The 22,227-nt window shown below is 42.1% G+C and overlaps 1 protein-coding gene across 2 annotated transcripts in view; it reads left to right on the forward strand.

Moving 5' to 3' along the window:
• The first annotated feature begins 248 nt into the window (after window positions 1–248).
• LOC121289921 (nebulin-related anchoring protein) overlaps window positions 249–22,227 on the forward strand; it is a 116,551-nt gene continuing 94,572 nt past the window's right edge. Inside the window, exons 1-9 of one of the 2 annotated variants that reach the window (XM_041209899.1) lie at window positions 249–416; window positions 534–628; window positions 969–1,053; window positions 2,900–3,004; window positions 3,754–3,858; window positions 4,014–4,118; window positions 5,551–5,655; window positions 16,160–16,264; window positions 17,885–17,992. In XM_041209899.1, coding sequence (XP_041065833.1) covers window positions 348–416; window positions 534–628; window positions 969–1,053; window positions 2,900–3,004; window positions 3,754–3,858; window positions 4,014–4,118; window positions 5,551–5,655; window positions 16,160–16,264; window positions 17,885–17,992 — 882 coding nt within the window. In that variant the 5' untranslated portion in view covers window positions 249–347. The remainder of the gene's footprint in view (window positions 417–533; window positions 629–968; window positions 1,054–2,899; window positions 3,005–3,753; window positions 3,859–4,013; window positions 4,119–5,550; window positions 5,656–16,159; window positions 16,265–17,884; window positions 17,993–22,227) is intronic. The other variant, XM_041209900.1, reaches the window with a different exon arrangement.

Here is a 22,227-nt window from a genome sequence, read left to right on the forward strand (position 1 = left end):
TAGTAGAATATTGCTGCCTCCTATTTTGGGACCGAAACATTCATGAGCACCAGTCACTCTCCAAACTTAAACCTGATACAACTGGTAGACATGCGAGTCTTGTGATAGACGGTTCTGGTAACCATTCGTGAGTCGAGTTTTGGAGATCGGTGCCCAGTAATTGGTGGCTTGAACCAATGGCCGAGGAGCAGAGGCGGGACTTGTTTTGCAGTGAAATGAAGCGGCTGACTGCTGGTGGCAGGTTCCAGTACAGGCGAGGTAGAAAGGATAGAGGGGGACGAGAAGCGCAGCTCAAGAAACAAAAGCAAAACAATCTTTCGCTGTTTTCTTACACGCATAAATAAAAAATGAATATACCGTGTGCTCGCTGTGGCTTTGGCGTTTATCCCGCTGAGAAAATAGTTTGCATAGACCAGGTGAGTAATGCAGAAACTTTATTAAAATACCCTGATTTTCCGAGTTTTTAAATTGAAGATTTAGTAGTTAATTTAAAAGTTAAACAGTTAATAACGTGTTGATTTTGCTATCCATAGACATGGCACAAGTCTTGCTTTCACTGTGAGGTCTGCAAAATGATCTTAACTGTCAACAATTTTATCAGTCACCAGAAGAAACCTTATTGCCAGGCGTAAGTTATTTAAACGTTAGCGGCAATCTCGTTGGAGTATTCCCATTAAAGGGCTTTTGTATCTCAATTAATATTAATACACCTTAAATATATTCAAATCGGACAATTAAAAGCGTAATGGTTTTGAACATTGCTTCTGTTTTACTGTGAACACTAAAAGTACCATGGCTTTCTAATTTTAGATCTACAGATTTATACCATGGAAATTGTTGAGATCATTCGTAGTAAGAGTACACTATGTGATTGAAGAACCTTGTCCGTATAACCCATGTGAGATTGATAGAAAATCCGAATGATTATCTTCTTGTAACTTCGTGGCAATGTTTATTTTAATTCGCAGGCACAACCCCAAATTCAACAAATTCACCAGTGTGCTAGATACACCTCTGAACCTGAACGTGAAAAAACAAAGCGAGTCCAGTGAGGTGGGTAAGCAGCGCTGTGAAGGGGCACAACGCACATTATCCGCATAAAGCATCCTCAAAGGTTGCTGGAGGCACGAGTCGACTGAATAACCCGAAGTTAGTCGCTAGATCAGCTGCGAGCATTTTTAAGATAATAGTCCTTGGCTATTTCAATTCATGACATAAAACAGTTATTTCACCATAATTAATGACTTGGACTTATTGTCATATTTGACAAGTTTAGCAGTATATTCAGTAAACTTTCTCTTAGTTTTGATGACAACCAAGCTTTGGAATGAAGTCTGTGTTACAGCAACATCTATTTCTGGACAGCAACTGCGATGTGACACTTCATTGCTTGTGCCTCGACTTCATGTAGAGGTTAAAATTATAGTCTTGAGGACTGCTTGCCGTCCATCTCCCCCTGTCCACCACCATATTCTGTTGCTTTCAATCATAAGTCATAAACTGGTCCAAAGATGTTAAACAAAATTTGCATATCATTTCACATTAAACTGACCCTTATTAAGCTAAACTTAGGGTATGAAAGTTGAGTAACAAAAATTGACATTAATTTGTTTTGCCAGGCCTCATATATCTACAGACCTATAGAAGATGGGTGTTTTTACTATTTAAAACTATATTTGTGTGGCAGTGATTGTTACTTTCTAGACTTTACCATGATGTTTATCAAGTATTTTTGTTCTTAAATTCTAACATAACAATTGTGTTTTATTTTTGGTTTGTTGAATTCAATATTTCCAATATTTTGCTATAATTTGTACTTCAGCATGGATGACTTTTTTAAGTTTGTATATGAGTTTAACAGATATAAACCATTCTCCTTTAGTATTCTTAAATGCCCAGGTTTTATTTGTGACAAGTTAAAAGAAAAGAAATCAAACATGTTATTCTATCCAACATGCATTCTTATTGATACCAGTAACTGAATATGTTGGAGGTTGGTTAGCTCATTCAGTTGGATGCAGACTAATACCAACAGTGTGAACTCAATCTTGACTAGGCTGAGGTAGTTCTTAGGGCCTTGCCTTGGCCCATGGTGTCACAGCACGAGCCATGATAAGCAACCCTTGGATAACAAGGGTGCTACATAGAGGGAGGACTGAATATGTTGTAAGGGCAGAATGAATTGTGGATTTAAAAAACATAAATTGAGAAAAGTATGATCTTACAGCATATTGTTTTTTCTGAAAAATGATCTTTTATGAATGCTATCCTGTGACTTTCTATTCATTAAAACAAGTGACTGTGTACAGTATTGAATACTGTGAGCATGAGATCCATTTTACTGGAGATAAAGTTGTGACATTTCATTTTTCAATAGTTGTTAAATTAACTTTAAAGTTGAAATAGATGTAACTGATAGCAATACTTTGGTTACAGTGTTTTAACCATTCTCTATTTAGTCTATCTACTGTTTCTTGCTGCTCTTCAGTGTGAACTGTCTTATTTGGTTTTCCTGGGATGCCATGATGTAGTTAATGTGATGATAGGGTGGGTAAAATGATGCTGTCCCTAATGGCTCTGTTTCCCTGTAAAGTCAGTTCATCTTCCCTCATCAGGTTTGATACCAGTATCATTTGAGGAGGGGAATTAGACAAATCACCTGTGATATAATTTTACGATTGCTCTCAATGTGAACATATCTAACTTTGAGCAGCCTGACTAGGAAAAGAAAAATGCACCGTAGTTATGTATAAATATTCAGTAAAAAAGATTGGAAAAATGAAGAGAAAGTTATATAATCAATGAGACAATATCATTACTAACGCTTAGATCCCTCCAAGTAATACAGTACATTTTAAAATTCAACATCATAAAATGTCCACTGAAATTTTGCACTTAGATTAAGTACCGTGAGGAAGCCGAAAAATTCAAATCAGTTTTTCATTGGGATATAAAGTCGAAGCAACTGGAGCATGCCTGTACGGTTGGGCGACTTGCGAGTAAGGTAAGCAGCCTCAAGGTATTGTGTAATAAAATGCCATGCACAACAAGATTAATGCTTAATTACATTATGGCCCCAAGAATCCATGGGAATTCTGACTCCCACCATAACTTTGGTGGGAATCTGCGACAACTGTCATCAACTAGTTTCTGGGGTGGCCTTGTGCGGTAGTGTCTTTGCTCATCCTTTATAAGTCATCAACATATGAGATCAGGTGGTAGAGGGCAAAGGCTTAGAGTTCCCACATTACAAGCCTTTTATAGAATCTGGCGTCTGGCCTAATGAGGCCAGGAAGGGTGGATGTGAGGCCCACCTGGGTATCCAGCCCTCTTTGGTAAGTGGCTGGGGTTTGCTGGAAACTCCTAAATTGAGGGCCGTCCAAATTACCCAACAAACCTTGGCAGAGTCAGCGAGGGAGATATAAGCAGGAACATCTCAATTGAACCTCGGGTCACCTGAAGTCAGTGGAAGTAAACATTGGAAGAGATGTAAAATGGGTTGCTAACTGGTGATCAATGTAAATTAGCATATAGTATTGCTCATAACATGTTTTATAAAAATTTAATATAATAGTTTAGGTGAGATTTTCCTGTCTTTGTAGTATTAAAGGCAATAATTGAATGTGACCCCTGTAGTTTTCTGGTGCTTGCTCTGTCCAAGGAAGTTTCCCTTCTTACCTCTCTGTGATTCTCTTTTTAAATATAAACAACACAAGAAGCTCCATCATTGAACTAAAATGCTCTGGTTTACAGGTGCAGTATACTAAAGCATGGGATGAAATAAAGGAATCATATAGCTTACCACCAGATATGCCCTCTATTTTACAAGCACAGAAAAATATGGAACTTGTCAGCAAGGTAGCATGTGACCACTTTCTCTTGTTTTCTTTAACTATAATTTATTTTACCTGTTCCAAGTTTATGCATTAGTTATGACAGTGGTTAAAGTGATTACATAACACCTGTGTCCTCTGTATCTTATTCAAGTGGAATTCCCATTTTTAACCTTACAGCATGCTTACAAGGCTGCCTATGAAGAAGACAAAAATTGGTACACTGCTTGTGTTACAAGTCCAGAGCTTGTACGAGTTGTCCAGGCTCAAAAAGCTATCAGTGATGTAAGTGAATGGAAACTAAGTTAGCCTAAATTTTCAATGGTCAGTGGTTTGATTGTTTCGTTAACAAGTGGTTGACAATAATGTTATATGTGACTGTAACGTTTGCTGTTCTATTAGTAATAAGACAGGCATTTGAGAAAGTGTTGCAAAGTAACCTACCGATCTGACCAGTATCATCATGGGAGATGGTCAGTGGGTGCCAGGCACTTCCACAAAGTGAGGGAGGGAAGATTGGGAATTGTTATCTCCAGACTAATCTCAGAGATCTCCAAGAAACCTACTCAAAATGACATTAGGAGAAGCAGTGGCTTGCCATTTCAACTGGAATGGTGCATGTTATAGGCAAACTCAAGAAAAAGGAATGTAAAGGCAGGCGGGCAGGAGTGGGCAGTCCATTTTTGAGGCCAAGTTGAAAAAAAGTCATGAGGGAAGGGGGGCATCTCATTTGGGGAGTGCCCTGTGCACACCGGGGCAACAGCCAAGATGTCATTTCCACCCCCCCCACCCCCGCCACATTCCTCGCTGCCTGCCCTCCAAAACCTGGTTCTCGTCTCCCACTCTCCCTTCCCTGGACTCTCGGATTCCACCCCTCCGGCCTTAAAATCCTGGGATTTTTCAGTCTCCGGCAACCATTTCTCTTCTTCCTGCACTTCCTATCCCAACTGCACCTACTACTGAGCTCTGGCACTGCTGAGACTGCTTGAGCTGCCGGTGAGGGTGGGACCTCCTGTCCCACTGAGGGGCGGAAGTCCCACTGTGAGCTTGTTTAGCCTGCTAGCTGCACATAATGGCTGCGGGGCGGGCTTCATCTCCAAGTGTGTCAGCTGCTGGCCAACTTTCTTTCCGGGAGCCTGAGCAGCTCCCCCCCAACCCCCACCCCCCAGTAAAATTCAGCCCATTGTCATTGCCCAGAAGTCCATACTTTTTGTCTGCAAGTAACAGAGTCCTAGCCAACAGCAGTGTGTGTAGATTTCTACTTGTAAGAAGAGTAAAGTTTTGTTACTGGCATTTTCTGCAGATGCTGTATATTGCTAGAGAATGTTGAGACACAACTGTAGCAGCTGTTATGGTCCTGGGTGTATGGCTTACATGTTCATAGATATTTTGGTGCTACTTCAGTTCTGACCCTGTGTAGGACTGACAATCTTACCACACGCCTCAGTGTTAAACTTGGCTAACCAAAGCAGCTTGTGTAAACATTATGCACTCTCCTTCACTGACCTTCAAGTCAGAAGTGTGGGCTGAGTTCCTGTCAAACAGACTCACTTGAAGAGAACATAGGATTGTCAAAGAGTTAGCTATTAGATGATGATTGGAAGGTAGTTAAGTTCTTCTGAGAGAAATCTAAGCAGCGATTTCAACTTGATGAATAAATATTTTTAATTGTTAAAGCCTGTCACAACAAAACCTTTGTATTTCTAAATTATTGAAGGCGGAGTATAAACGTGGACATGGAGAGCACATTTCTCAGTACACTTCAGTGATGGACACTCCACAGTTACTACATGCCAAAGCAGGAGGGATATTGGCTAGTGATGTAAGTACATTTTATAATGTTTTTGCTGGAAAGATCATTTTAAGAGAATGGAGTTTTATTATTTAAAATGGACACTGCAGGGGAGGCACTAAAACAAAAAACTGTCCATTTTCTACTTGGCAAGTTCCCTTATCCCTTTTTCATCCCTAGGCAGCTGTTGCATCACTTTACCCCCTCCTCTCTCCAGCCTGATGGTGCTGAATGGGCATCTAGCAATCCTTCACTTGCTCTGAAATAATAAATGGTGATCCATTCAAATTGAATTAATATACTGCTTGAAAGACTAGATGTAAAGGTTTCCTGAAAAGTCTCCTGAGGTGCTACTTGTGGTTGTATGGGTTGCTTATCGTCAATATTTTTAAAATCATTCACAGGACATTGACAAGGCCAACAATTATTGCCTATCCCTAATTGCCCTTGAGAAGGTGGCAAAAAGCCACCTTCTTGGACTGCTGCATTTTATGTGGTGTAGGTTACTCCTCTAGGACTGTGAGGGAGGGGGATCCAGGATTTTGGCATAGCTATAATGAAGGAAGTGTGAAATATTTCCTAATAGTATGGTGTGCAACTTGGAGGGGAACTTGGAAGCGGCAGTGTTCCCATGTACCTCTGCCCTCGTCCTTCTAGGCAGTAGAGGTTGCAGTTTTGGGAGGTGCTTCTGAAGAAGCCTTGGTGACTTGTTGCAGTGCATATTGTAGATAGTGTGGTGATGGTGGAGAAAGTGAATGTTTACCATGGTGCATGGGGTGCTGATCAAGTGGGCTGATTTGTCCTGGATGGTGTTGAACACCCTGAGTCTTGTTGGAGCTACACTCACCCAGGCAAGTGCAGAGTATTTAATCACACCCTTTGCTTGTGGCTTGCAGATAGTGGACAGGCCTTACAGTGTCAGGAGGTGAATTACTCGCTCCAGAATACTCAGCTTCTGACCTGTTCTTATAATCACAATATTATATGGTTTATCTAGTTAAATGTTGTAGAATCAGACAATCCTGTTTAAGTGTGAGGAGTAGGAAATGATTCAACCTATATATCTTCCTTGAATTTACTAAAACCCTCTGGTATATGAGCTCCAATTGCTGATAACTGTTTTAAATAACGCTGAATGCTGTGGTGAGACTTCTTAGTGAAATGGCCTGGGGTCGCTGCTCCTACAGATCTGGCATATCTGTAACAAGAAGATTACAAGTGATAAGTCCATATGCAAAGTTAGGCATGTTAGTGCACAGACAAGAGCTGACACATTTGTTGAAACAGCTTTACACCTGCTGAAACACGTTTGCACAGATAAGGCTTGCAACAATGATTGTACAAAACAGAAGCACAATCTTCTCCCCAACTTGTCCATCATTCACAATGTGTTTGGCTATCACACCTGAGACCTCTATTATAACCTCCCATAAGGAGATGTGCACTTTCTTGCAGCTTGCCATTGCCTGTTTTGCCTCAGTTTTTTTTCTGTAAGGACAACGGTCTGCAACAAATGAAAGGATATTTTGTACTGCCTATTTCAGGCAACAACATGGTTTATTGTCTAATGCATAGTAACCAATGATAATCAGTCTTCAGTCATTCTAGGCCACTCTTATTGGTTCACTTATTCATGATCATCTTCATCATTTTGTGTTGCAATTTCAGCAGGCTACTGGATAAATTTAGGTTGTGTCTATTAAGCTATTCATATCACATCTAGCACCTTTAACCTTAATTGGTTAAATGGTTTCTTAAACATAAGGCAGTTTGCTTATATTGCAACCTGTTTTGTCACAGCCATCTCCATTGCTCACCATAGCAATTGTCTTTTAAACATATTCTTCCAGCTTCTACAGTTGTAACACAAAGGGAAGCAGTGACTGCATGTTCACAGCCAGGATGATGACCTCTAAGGCTTGCTGAGCACTCTGGTTTCTGGGTGATTGCATTCCTTTACTGTGCAGAACATTTTTTTATAACTCTGTGCCATCTATTATGAGCTTGGATCATCATCGCTGAATTTATGTTAGTGAAAATTTTCTTCTTCCATTTTACAACTGGATTCCCCCACAACGTTTTAAATCATAGAATCTTGGAATTGTTACAGCACAAAAGGAAGCCATTCAGCCAAGTGTGTTTGCACCAGCTCCCTGAATGAGCAATTGAACTAGCGCCACTCTCCTGCCTTCTCTCCATATCCCTGCACATTCTTCCTTTTCAGATAATAATCCAATGCCCTCTTGACAGCCTCACTTGAACCTGCCTCCCCCACTCTCAGGTGGTGCATTCCAGATTTTAACCACTTGCCATATGTAAAAGTTTCTCCTCGTGTCTCCATTGCTTCCTTTGCCAATTACCGTAAACTTGTGCCTTCTTATTTTTGATCCTTCCACCAATGGGAATAGTTTTTTCCCTATCTACTCTGTCCAGGCTCTTCATAATTTTGAATACCTCTATCAAATCTCCTCTCAGCCTTCTCTTCTCCAAGGCAAATAGTGCCAACCTCTCCAATCTATCTACATAACTGAAGCTCCTCATCCCTGGAACCATTCTTGTAAATCTTTATTGCACTTTCTCTAATGCCTTCACATCTTTCCTAAAGTGTAGCGGCCAGATGTTGACACAATACTCAGTTGAGACCGAACCAATGTTATATACAAATATAAATAATAATAATGTATAATAATGATAAATTATAATATAAGTTTCTTGCCCTTGTATTCTGTTCCCCTACTAATAAAGCCCAGGATACTGTGTGTTTTATTAACTGCATTCTCTACCTGTCCTGCTACCTTTCAATGACTTATCCACAAATACACCCAGGTTCCGCTGCTCCTGTACTCCCTTTTCAATTGTCCCCTTTGTTTTATAACGTGTCTCCATGTTCTTGCGACCAGAAGAAATAAATAAATGAATATAAAAATATATATACACACACATACACCAGTTACCTGGCAGTTTAGCACATTATTGCAGGTGATTTTTGATTGCCTGCTCAATTATGCAATAGCTTAACAGGTTCCAATGAATCTTAGCTTCCAGAAAGTGATTGAGTATTCCTTAATTTAGCATTGTGCTAAAAAATCTAGGCAAAAAAAAAACTCCTAGCAAAGTGTCTATTCTCTTGCAGAAATTTTACTCCCATTTTTAAGATGCCAAACCTTTTTAACTCTTCCCAATAGTACTGGCAACTGCCACAATAACTAGTAATATCTTTAGCTCATACCCAATCATGCTAAAAGCTCTATTAAGCTATCATCCCAGTTCTTACTACACTACATTGACTCCTTGCCCCCCCTCCAACACTTTCTATTTAAAATTATCCTCCTCATGTTTAATCCCTTTATCATCTTACCCCTCACTTTGTTTGTAACCTGATCAAGCCTTAAACCACACCCCCCCCCCCCCCCCCCCCCCCAAACTCCATTCCTCTAAGTCTTGCCTTTTTTGCATTTGCTCCCATCACGTCACCAATTGTGGTCCTGTCTTCAACCACCTTGACTCCAGGTTTTGGAATTTTTTGCCTGAGCCCATCTGCTCCTCCACCTCCCTCTCTTTTAAGAACTTACTTAAAGCACACCTCTTTGATTAAGCTTTTGGTAATCCCTCTTATTATCTCCTTCTTTGGTTTGGTATCCATTTGACTAAGGGCTGAATTTTTAGGCCCAGTTGGTGGTGAGCGCAGAGTTAGGCCGAGGTTAAATTTCGCAGCACTGGTCGGCATACCTGTTCTCCAGCACCATCTTTCCCCTGAGCCATTTTTCCACAGGTGAGGTGGGGGAGGGGTTGGAGGTGCCTGCGGCAGGGATATTTACCCGTAACAGTCAAGAAGCCAAATAAGGCTGTCAAAAGGCCTACTGTCAGAGGCCGACTGGAACTTTCCAGTTGGCCTCTAGGTACCTGGAGGCATTGGGAACCATCTTAGCTGCTTAAAGGCAGCCTCCTGTCAGTAGACCAGGAGGCCAGTGCTCCAGGCAGAGTTTTGAGGCTCTCCCATCTGCCTGGCTACAGCCACAGGCGCAAGCTTCCCTGTGGAAGGACTCCCCAATGGTGGCCCAGGTGCTGATTCTACTCTTTATTTAACAGTATAAAAAGTTAGAGGGCGGGCACTTCAAAGTGGAGGCGCCCTCGCTTTCAATTACCTGAAAAGGCAACTTGCTGCTTCTTTAGTTCTCAAGGGCCTCCTATTAGTCCTTCTCTTTCTAGCGTCTGCACATCCCTTAATTGAATGGCGAGCCTGCCCTCTGGTCAGTAATTGGCCAATTCAGGGAAAATCACAGCTGGGAGACTGTCCCCACAGGGGCAGGCTTCTGACCCCATTTGATCCTGACGTCAGGGTCCTGAAGCCCATGGAGAATATCCTGCCCTAAGCCTTAGTTAAGTGCGTGGAGCTGTTTATTTTACATTGAGGGATATATATAAATTGTTGTTTTGGGCCAGTTTTCCAGCAGTTTCTCGATAATGGATTATGTTAAAAACCGGAGAAGAGTTAAGTTGCTGACTGAACATGCATTGAATTCTGGCATGTTGTGTGACCAACAAGTGACTACTTACCATTTCTAATGTACCTTTAACATAGCAAAATATCCCAAAATGCTTCACAGAGGTGTCATGAGACAAAAATTGACGCCTTTCATTGCTCTTCAGCTTCAACATAGGTGCAATAATTGCAACCAATAAGTTTTTAAAAAATATTAGCAAAAGTCAACTGTCCCGTTGGTTCTTTTCAGATACTTGCCAACTGATAACCAAAGCTATGAACCATCATAATCTGCAGCAACAGGGGCAATGCTTACCTTGGTCCCTGGGAATGCATACTGTAATTCTAGGAATTAAAAGGCCTATTAAGGGCATTAAAGTAATAATTGAATTAAATTTTTCACTGCCCATCCAACCTTATAGTTGGCGGGCAGGCAAAAAAGGCCAAGCGGCCTTTGGATTTTTTAGGAAACTTCATCCACGGGCGGGATGAAGTTTCCGACAGCTGTTAAAAATTGAAGAAAAATGTTAACATTTCATTAATAACATGTCCCTGCTCATGTGACAGAGCCATATGAGGAGACATGTTTTGTAACATTTTAAAGTTCTTTATTTTTAATGTTTTAAATCTTCATTTCCCTGAGGCAGCTCTGTGCCTCAGGGAGCTTTTCCTGTGCGCACCCGCATGCACGCGCAAAGTTTCCCACTCGCCTTCCTTCCCGGTCCCCCCCCCCCCCCCAACACACAGGCAGCACCGAGCGCTGCAGCACACGTTACACGCTGGGCGGGCCTTAATTGGCCCACAGTATGAAATTGCGGTCTGGCCCCCATTGCGGGTGGTGGTCAGATCCCCAAACGCTCCTGCCCACCCCCACCAAGCCCACCTGATGAGGGCCAAGTCCTGGCCATTGTCTTCTGAAATCATCCCTGGTTTTGGCAGCTGACTATAAGAATTCTGTCTCCTGTGGTTTATGTCAATCTGAGGTTGTCCAGATCAGGACTATTATTCAGGTACTATACTTTAAATCATATCTTATATGAGTGTATCATTCATGGTTACCAATATATGTACATTTAAAATCTGGACTTTCCTTGAGTCATTATTTGGACTACAGAACTCTTGTTATTCCTTGTCTCAGTCTAACTTAATTGGCAATTATTAGCAATTCCCTTTATAGAGAAACAATTTAAAAAAATCAACTTCAATGACATTGTTACTTAAGTATCATAATCTTCATACTATTTTTCTGGTTTGTTGTGAAATAGGTGTGTGGGTGTGTATGATCCTGTCTGTGTGATTTTAATTACTTCTGGAGCCAGGAAGGGCAGGATTTTCCTGTCGGTGAGTGAGGGGGGCAGGGCCCGCTCATCGAGGCGTAAAATGACGTGCGGTGACGTCGGGCAGAACCCCCGACGTCACCACCCTCCACTTAAATTTTCAGATAGGCGGGGGATCAGCAGAATCAGCTGTGCGCCCTCCGACCTGTCAATGGCCAATTGAGGCCATTGACAGAGTCATTGAAGTAATTAATGGACCTGCCCGTCCAACCTTAAGGTTGGCAGGCAGGCCAGGAGCCCTGGCGGGCTTCAGAAAAAGCATGAAACCTCATCCACCGGTGGGATGAGGTTTCATGTAGGCTTCAAAAAATTTAATTAAAGTTTTTAAAAAAGTTATGGACATGTCCCAACTCATGTGACAGTATCCTATGAGGGGGCATGTCAGGGATTTTTTTTTCTATTTTTAATATTTTTTACTGTAGACCCAGGTGACAAAAGCTCTGTTCAGGCAGGTAATGACATTTATTCATTACTGTACGGACGAAGCCAGCCAGGCAGAGTGAGCCGGGGCTGGCTTCCCCCGCATCCAGGGTGAAATCGACTGCACACATGTGGCCATCAAGGTGCCAGCGGGTCAGCTGGGTGCCTTTGTCAACAGGAAGGGCTTCCACTCGATGTTCAGGCAGTGTGTGACCACAAGATGCAGATTCTGCGCGTCTGTGCAAGGTACCCTGGCAACTCCCATGACGCTTATAACTTGAGACACTCCCAGATGTCTAGGCTATTCAGTGCTCCAGCCTGACTGGATTGATGGCTGCTGGATGACAAGGGCTATCCATTGAAAAGGTGGCTTATGATGCCTCTCCTCCACCTAAGAACAGAGGCAGAGCAGCATTATAATCACCCCCCCGACGGCATTCCGCAGGGATTGTTCCCTCCGGGACACCCTGGTCCACTCCTCAATCACCCCTACACCTCAACCCCCTCCCACAGCACCTTCCCATGCAACCGCAGAAGGTGCAACACCTGCCCCTTCACTTCCCCTCTCCTCACTGTCCAAGGGCCCAAACAATCCTTTCAAGTGAAGCAGCATTTCATTTGCACTTCCCTCAATTTAGTCTACTACATTTGTTGCTTCCAATGCGGTTTCCTCTACATTGGAGAGACCAAACGCAGACAGGGTGACCGCTTTGCAGAGCACCTTCGGTCTGTCCGCAAGCATGACCCAGACCTCCCTGTCGCTTGCCATTTTAACACTCCACTCTGCTCTCATGCCCACATGTCTGTCCTTGGCCTGCTGCCTTGTTCCAGTGAAGCTCAACGCAAACTGGAGGAACAGCACCTCATCTTCCGACTAGGCACTTTACAGCCTTCTGGACTGAATATTGAGTTCAACAATTTTAGATCATGAACTCTCTCCTCCATCCCCAACCCCTTTCCGATCCCCCGCCTTTTTTCCCAATAATTTATATAGATTTTTCTTCTCCCACCTATTTCCATTGTTTTTAAATGTATTTCCATCCATTGTTTTATCTCTACTTTTTAGCCTATTTTGATCCCTTCCCTTCACCCCACCCCACCCCCACTAGGGCAATCTGTACCTTGCTTGTCCTGCTTTCTACCCTTAATTAGCACATTCCTTAGCTAATATCACCACTGTCAACACCTCTTTGTCCTTTTGTTTGTGACATCTTTTGGCTATCTCCACCTATCACTGGCCTTCTAACCACCTCTACCCCCCTTAAACCAGCTTGTATTTCACCTCTTTTCTATTTTTACTTAGTTCTGTTGAAGAGTCATACGGACTCAAAACGTTAACAGTGTTCCTCCCCGCAGATGCTGCCAGACCTGCTGAGTTTTTCCAGGTATTTTTATTTTTGTTTTGGATTTCCTGCATCCGCAGTTTTTTGCTTTTATTTTAGCATTATAATAGGAGTCAGTCAGATAGAAAATACAATTAAGAACCAAGGGGAATATAGAAGGTTCAAGGGGAGGTGAAAAAGCATAATAGAGAAGCGAAGTGCAATTATGACAAGACTGGCAGCCAACATAAAGGGTAATCCCAAAGTCTTCCATAGATATATAAGTAGTAAAAGGGTGGCAAAAGGAGGAAAATGGGCGATTAGGGACACTAAAAGAGAATTTACACATGGATGAAGGGGCCATGGCTGAGGTATTAAATGAATACTTTGCATCCATCTTTACCAAGGAGGTAGATGCTACCCAGGCTATGGTGACAGGTGAGGAAACTCTGTCACTAGAAGGGTTCAAAATTGACAAGGAGGAAGTGTTGAATAGACTGTCAGTACTTAAAGTTGACAAGACACCAGGACCGAATGAAATGTACCCAAGGATAGTGAAAGAAGTGAGAGTAGAAATTGCAGGGGCAGTGGCCATAATCTTTCAGTCCTCCTTAGACTCGGGTGGTGCCAGAGGACTGGAGAATTGCAACCATTACGTCCTTTTTCAAAAAAGGTTGTAAGGATAAGTCCAGCAATTACAGACCAGTTGGTTTAACTTCAGTGGTGGGCAAAATTCTAGAAACAATTACTCAGGATAGAATTAGTAGTCACATGGAAAAATATGGGTTGACAAGGAAGAGCCAGCATGGATTTCTAAAGGGGAAATCATGTTTAACTAACTTGCTGGAGTTTTTTGAAGAGGTAGCGGAAAAGGTCGATGAGGGTAATGCTGTTAATGTGGTGTATGTGGACTTTCAAAAGGCATTTGACACAGTGCCACACAACAGATTTGTGAGAAAAGGAATAAAAGGGACAGTAGCAATGTGGGTACAAAATTGGCTGAAAAATAAGAAGCAGAGATATTTTTCAATGGATATTTTTCGGGCTGGAGGAAGATTTGTAGTGGAGTTCCCCAGGGGTCGGTATTGGAGCCCTTGCTTTTGCTGATATATATTAATGATATAGATCTTGGTCTGCAGGGACAATTTCAAAATTTTCAGATGATACGAAGCTTGGGAGTGTTGTGAACTGTGAGGAGGATGGTGTGGATCTTCAAGAGGACATAGACAAGTTGGTGGAATGGGCAGATAGGTGGCAGATGAAGTTCAATGTGGAGAAGTGTGAGGTGATGCATGAAGAACATGGGCAGATGAAATGAAATAAAGGGTGAAATTTTGAAGTGGGTGCAGGAGCAGAAAGACTTGGGTGTATATGTGCATAGATCATTGAAGGTGGCAAGACAGGCGGAGAGAGCAGTTAATAAAGCATATGGTATCCTGGGCTTTATTAGTAGGGGCATAGAGCACAAGAGCAGGGAGGTTATGCTGAATTTATGTAAGATGCTCATTAGACCTCAGCTGGAATACTTTGTACAGTTCTGGGTGCCACATTACATGAAGGATGTGAACACATTAGAGAAAGTGCAGAAGAGGTTTACCAGAATGGTTCCAAGGATGAGAACTTCAGCTATGAGGATAGATTGGAGAGGTTGGGACTGTTCTCTTTGGAGAGATGAAGGCTAAGAGGAGATTTGATAGAGATGGCAAGGGCAGCGGGGATTACTCTCCTGCTCTTCTTCAAAATAGTGCCGTATTTTACAACCACCTGAGAGAGCAGATGGAGCATCAATTTAAAATCTCAGCTGAAAGATGACACCTTTGACAGTGCAGCATTCCCTTGGGTCAGAGTGCCTATTTCCATGATGTATTTTTACCTAGTAACGAGCCACATGTATCCCATTTCAAATGGAGAATCTGTATCATTAATCAGAGTAATAGGGCACTGGTACTAATAGGAAAATGGTTGTGCATTTCCAAGGCGGGCTTTTTTCACAATTAAAATAGACATTTTGGCCTAAATTTTCTGGCCCTGCCCATGAATTGTCATGGGTGGGATGGAAAATTTAATGGACCAGAAAAATGTCCATTGACTTCAGGCATGATTTGAAAAATCCCACCCTTCATGTAAGTTTTTTGTGTTTATTAAAGTCTGGTAGGTTATTTATACAACTGTAGTATTTATATTGACCTCTAGCTCCAAAATTGGGATGGGATATATTAATGTTGTGCATAAAGTTTGCTCAGCTATGTTAGTAATATTTTAAAAATTACTTATGTCTAATTCCAGTGTGGTACAGTCATCCATTAATAAAAATTTCTTGTAAAGAAACACATTGCAGTTTAATTAATGTGAAGCAGTATCATCTTCTGCGGACATCGGATGGTAAAATTAGCCAATCTATCACATGGTAGGGCAATGTAGAACTGTAATGGCACATTTACAATTGTAAGTTAGAGCTGCATGCTTTTTACGGCAAGCATTTGTTGCTCAGAATCTGCAAAGTTAGCAGGACTCTGAAATTCAATAGTGATTTTTGTAATGTTGTATGTTTACTTTTAAAAGAAAGTAGCCCAGGAAGTTAATTGTGCTGCATACGTATCTCAAACAGGAAGTGGTACTGAAGGGTTCAATATGGTATGGAGCACTGTCATGCTCAGTCCCTACTGGAAATATCCCACAGGCCAGGTAGTATCCTGTAGTCATCCAGGGTACCTGCCTACAACAGACGTTAAGCACATTGCCTGTACTGGTGAGGGCCCCAACACTAGTTTCAGGCTCTTTGCCATATTGGATTGCACCTGATTGTGGATCATGCTATGCACACTGTGGGCAGTCTTTTCAAGCACCGAGCATCATACCAGCTGTCCTTAAAGGGGCTGTTGGAGCCCGCCACTAAAAAGACAATTTAAAAAATGTAACACTTGCTAACGTTGCATGATTTTGCTAATTTTCTTTTTAATTTTCTCTGCCAGCTTAAATACCACGAAGACTATGAGAAGAACATTAAGGGAAAATGGAGCCAAGCAGCAGGAGCTCAAGTTGCCATGACAAGAGAGAATTCAGTAAAGTACAGTCAGGTTGGTTATATAGCAAAAAGCAATATGGCTGCTGAAAGAGCTCTTTTCTCTATATTTCCTTGATCACCTGCTTTTTTGAATTATTTCCATGTTGTTTTAACAAAAAACTATTTCCTAATCAACTCGTTCATAAAATATATGAGGCATTAATCAGTGATAAGAATATTTTAAATTGACAGTTAACGTTGATATTTTTCTTTCTATTCTGCCTCACATTCCTCCTTAATGGGAGCTGAAATTATTTTCAGTTCACCATTGCATTAGTATCCATTCTATACAACACTCATCCAATATGAGTGGGCCACTCGCAGCCTTCCCTCTCCAGCTAAAAATAACATTTTAAAAGACACACAATTATATATGGACTTCAACGTGGAGGACTTCTGCATGACTACTTAGTTGTAAAAATAAAGGAGGTAGAAACTGAACATTGGTGATCCTGTTTAGTGGATGTAAAACTGGTGCAACAATATCCAATTTCGGGAGCTAACATTCTGTTTTCAAAGGTACTGTGAAGTACATCCAACCCAATATTGAGCCAGACCATTTTTCAGAAGACCTTAGTAACTGCCCAAAATAGGACGTGGGTCCACCATTTACATACTCTAGGCCACCTCTGCTAAAATGGATATTATGGAGTGCACTAGAAGCTGGGCTTACTCTGCACTCGCTGTAAATGATTGCTTCAGCTGAAGTGGTGAATACCCAGCAAATGGGACATTGTTTTTTAAAATTGAATTATAAAAATTGACCAGAGGAGCAGGATAGTATTCGATTGACCCAATATACCTGCTCCTTCTGTCCACTGAAACTCACTTTCACCTTCAGGTCAGTGAGGCAAGTGGCTGATATTGATTTCTGCAAATGGGCAAGCTGCCAATGGAGGTGCAGAAGAGCCAGCAGCTTAGCCCATTCGGTCTCTAGTTTCAGACATGCATTGCAGTCCTATCACTTGCTTTGTGCCCAAAAATCAGATGCCGATGAATTTTTACCCTAGAGTTTATATTCCTGTGCCCGCAATCTTAGAACTCTTCACTTTAATTCAACACTGTGCCATTTATCACTGAACTCAGAGCTGCCTGAACCTAATACAAAGAGGTGGCTGTGTAAGGAGTAATCTTCTATTTTTGGTTTCCAGTGGGGAGTCTCAGCCGTCAAGAGTGCATATTGAAAGTTCTGATGTGCTGTGCGTAATCTCCTAAACATTGTTTTGAATGGTCAGAGAAATCATGCACGCTCTGGGCTGTAATTTCTGATATGTGCTCTTGGGAGGCAGGGCTTCTTGCCAGAAATGGGATGTCAGTAAATGATCCCATTCTGAGTTCCTAAGCACTTTCAGTAGGACTGCTGAGAGTTTACCCATTACCATTACAACTGTTAAAGGAATCACACATTGAGCCGTACCACAGGCTTCCATATTTATGATAATGAATGCCCAGGTGTGAATTACAAGATTGTGATTTTTATGTACAATATGTTTAGAAAGCTTTTATTGCTTTACTATTAGGTTGATTTTCAGTAGTTTCGCAATGAAGTGCCAGATAATATGATCCTTAAATATAACCTTGCATATAAGAATATTTTACTTTTGATTGCTGTAATTTTCTTCTACTTCTGTAGCCTGAGTACTCTGCTGATTCCGAGGAAACTAGAGGGAAAGGCAGTTTCCCTGCTATGATCACACCAGCATACTACAATGCCAAGAAGGCTAATGAACTTGCAAGTGATGTAAGTACTAGAGGGAGTAACAGGTCTTCCATTGATACTGTTGTGGGGTGAAAATAACAACATGCTCAGAAACTGATGGAGAGCTGCACAGAACTGAAATGAATTTGTGTCCATGATTACCAGCACTTAAGTTCCCAGTCTCATCCACGTTAGTGTAGGGAATTTCTCAGGAGTGGTAAGATTGCAAAGAGAATCTTTATTTTTACATCCTTCATACCATTGTTGGCAACAACAGAAGCAGATTAGTTTCCCATGCTCTTGCAATTGGCACTTTCCCATAGAAACTATTGTCCTGAAATTCTGTGAGGACTCACCTAGTCGCCCACCATAATTCTCGCTAGAGACTGGCAGAACCTCCAGGTGGACAATGAAGAGCCGGCGTAACCTGTCTGGCAATTTCAGGGCCCATGGCTCCACCCTTTCACCTTCATGGTCAATGATTTTGGTTGCACCATCTCTTCGAATGTTGAATGGGGTTCCCAAGTTTCCTCCACTTCTAAAGCTGCTTTCAAAAGTTGAGTTTCCTTTGTCTTGTCAAACACTTCTTTTCTCCTCAACAACCTTTTTTCATGCTCTGCAAAGCTCAAGAACATCCCAATTCAGTGTGATCTCCAAACATCTATTTCAAATCCTTTGTCACTTAGGGAGTTGTGAATCTTTGGAATTCTTTACCAGAGAGGCCTAATTGGTGCATGATTGTTGAGTATGTTTAAGGCTGAGATAGATTTTTGATCTCTCAAGGAATCAAAGGGTCTGGGGAGCAGTCAGGGAGTTGGAGTTGAGACAGAAGATCAGCCATGATTTTATTGAATGGTGGAGCAGGCTTGAGGGGGGCGCATATGATCTATTCCTGCTCCTATTTCATATGTGCTTAATTCAGGAAATGTATATATAAGCAGTAATAAGCAGGTCTCTGCTTGTGGGATGAAACCTTGTTAGTCAGGTACAGGTCATAGATAGTGCACTAGAGGCCCAATTCTTCAACCTATTCTCTGTTCTTGTGAAGCTCCAAACCAGGAACTGAGACTTGCAAAACTACCCCCTGTAGTGGGAAGCTGAGGTTGTATCCCGGAGATACCTTGTGTTGCAGCCATCCTGTATGAGAATATCCTTTTTATATCACCAGCCTGTCTCTTCTGTACTAAAACCAATTTCCATGCCATGAAATTGCTTATATGCCATGTGCTTCACTTTTAATTGGCAATTTCTTAGGTTGCACTTTATCAAAAACCTTCTAAAAATCCAGACATCCGTTTAGACACCTTGATATGCAACTTCAGTGATGGTCAAGAAACTTTAGTAGATTAGTTGGACACAACTTCTCTTTTACAAAAGCATGTTAATTTTCCCAAACTAGTTGACACTTTCCAACACTAAGATAAAAGCAAAATACTGCGGATGCTGGAAATCTGAAACAAAAGCAGAAAGAGCTGGAAAAACTCGGCAGGTCTGACAGCATCTGTGGAGACGGAAACAGAGATGACGTTTCGAATCCATATGACCCTTCTTCAGACCTTGATAATATGCTGCCTACACCATAAATCTGTTGATTGGGGAAGTCAGATGGGAGTCGGTAAATCACTTTTTAAAAAAAAACTTCTTCAAAGGGCGGGAATAAAGGGGGCACCATCTTTTTGGAGGGAGGGGTGCCCTTTGCACATTGGGGGGCAGTCCCTTAAGATAGTAGCCTCCCTTCCTTTCTTCCCTCCTGCTCCATTAAATAGACCACCCCTACCTACCCCCCCCCCCCCCCCCCACTGCCTCTCCCGCTCCCTCTCAAAACTGCCCAAACCCTCTGTGCCCAAGATCCTGGACTTACCGGCCTCTGGGATCCATTGGGTCTTCTGCTTCCTCGTTGCAGTCCCGGCAATGCCCACTAATGAGCTGTTGGCATTGCCTGGTCTGCTGGAGCTGCCGGCTAATCCCAAGGGCAGGACTTGTTCCCCGGTGAGGGCTGGAGGTCTCACACTGTCCTTATTCTACCTGTCCGCAGTGTGTTATGGCTGTGGGGTGAGCTGGCGTGGAAAGGGTTGGCTCCAGACCGCCTTTGTTTCCGGCCATGCAATCTGTCTGCCCCTTCCTAATATGCAGCCCAAAATCTTTCCTCCAAACTTTCATAAAATATAAATGTATATGTAACATATATATAGTCTATTCCCTCCTTATTATTGGCCTCCTTATGTTATCTACTATAATCTACAAATGATATCAGTTTGATAAGTGCCTATCTCAACTTTCCTTTCTTGTCTTTTCTAAGCACTAAATACATCATCCCACATGCTCTTCCTCCTGTTTACTCCCACACTTACATGAAGACATTTTGTACGGTCCCCTAATCTAACTCATTTGTTCCCAGGGCCTCAAAATGTGGAATTTCTTCATCCCACTTTTCCTCTCCAATATTCAAGCTGTTAAAACTCATGGGCCTGAATTTTTTCAGGCTGCGGGCGGGCTCGGCGGGAGCGGGCGGGGGTGGTCTCCACCCACAATCGACTCTGCGCCATTTTACGTGGACGGGCCAATTAAGGCCTGTCCAGCGTACTACGTGAGCAGTAGTGTTCCGTGCACACACGCAAAAGAGTGCTTCAATCTCCCTGAGGCACAGAGCTGCCTCGGGGAGACTGAAACGCTTGTTAAAGACATTAATAAAACCAACGAAAATTTAAAGAAACATGTCCCCTCATGTCACTGTGCCACATGAGACGGGACATGTTTTTAAATGTCAGAAATTTAAAAAATTTAATCAATAAAAGCTTTAGGAAACCTCATCCCGCTCATGGATGAGGTTTCCTAAAAAACGTGAAGGCCTCTTGGCCTTTTCGTTTGCCTGCCAACCTTAAGGTTGGACGGGCAGCGTAAACAATGACATTAATTAATTCGTTAACAACCTTAATAGGCCTATCAGTTATCGGCGAGCTTGCAGCCGACTCTGGCAAGCGCCCGCCGAAGAAAACATCGCGAGACTCCGTGATGACGGCAGGATGCGTATCCGATGTCATCGCGCATCATTTTAGGTGGCGGTGTGTCAGACCCAGCCCTGCACACCAGATGAAAAATTCAGGCCATGGTTATCATAACCTAATCACTACTTCCTGGTTGACCTTGTTTTCTTCTTTATTTTTTCAAACTCAGGTACTCTGCACTATGAACCTATCTCCTCTATCTCCATTTGTTAACCAAGTAAAAAGTGAAGATTGTAGAACATAACTTGAAAGGGAGTTTTTTGTAGCTCAGAGGAGAAACAGGAAGAATTAAAGTATGCAAGAAATACAAGAACGCAGAAGTTTAAAATGTTGATTTTAAACAGTTGAAAAGTTGATAGACATCTCCTGAGTAATAGAATCGTTTCAACATATACCTATTCATCAACAAAAGAAGTAGCTGAGGCTATTTTAATTTTAGAATCCTTATAAGGTTAATGTTTGATTGAAGACTGGTTGATGCTTTAATTAAACCATGATAGGGTTTATCAGCTACTTGTTCATTTACATTTCAAAGACCATGAAAGATTTAATCATACTCGATAAATTAATCTGAAATAATACTACAATAAATATGAACAGGAGAAAAATATGTACCTGCCCAGAATAAAATAAAACATTTGTTCAATAATTGAATTGTTCTTCAGAATAAAAGAAAAATACACTAGAGGTATATGTTTCAGAGGACATAAGAGTAGTATTCTAAAAATATAGCATGCATGTTACATCCTAGCACATCTCACTTTTAACAGGTTTAGAATTAGACATGGTTTGAGGTATGAATTTACATTTTATTTTGATATTTTACTTAGATTTACAATATTTATTCCAATACTTTATTAGCCTTTGAGTAAGGTTTACTTGTTCATTCACATTGTTATTTTGTTTTCTGGCTAGCAATTGGAGTTTATGTACAGACTAGGCCACATTTATTGCTAGCTAATTAAATTCATATCATCACTTAAGAGGCAAAGAAGTCTTAAGGCGGAATTTCCCCATGCCCCCTGTGGTGGGTTTAATGCTGGGTGGGTGGCGGTGGTGGGGGGGGAGGTGGGGGGGGGGGGGGGTGGGGGAGGGGGGGGGTGTGGTGGGGGGGGAGGTGGGGGGGGGGGGGAGGTGGTGGGGGGGGAGGTGGGGGGAGGGGGGGGGTGGTGGGGGGGGGAGGTGGTGGGGGGGGAGGTGGGGGGTGGGGGAGGGGGGGGGGAGGTGGTGGGGGGGGGAGGTGGGGGGTGGGGGAGGGGGGGGGGTGGTGGG

This window comes from Carcharodon carcharias, chromosome 17 (assembly GCF_017639515.1).
Source record: "Carcharodon carcharias isolate sCarCar2 chromosome 17, sCarCar2.pri, whole genome shotgun sequence".
Classification (NCBI taxonomy): Eukaryota; Metazoa; Chordata; class Chondrichthyes; order Lamniformes; family Lamnidae; genus Carcharodon; species Carcharodon carcharias.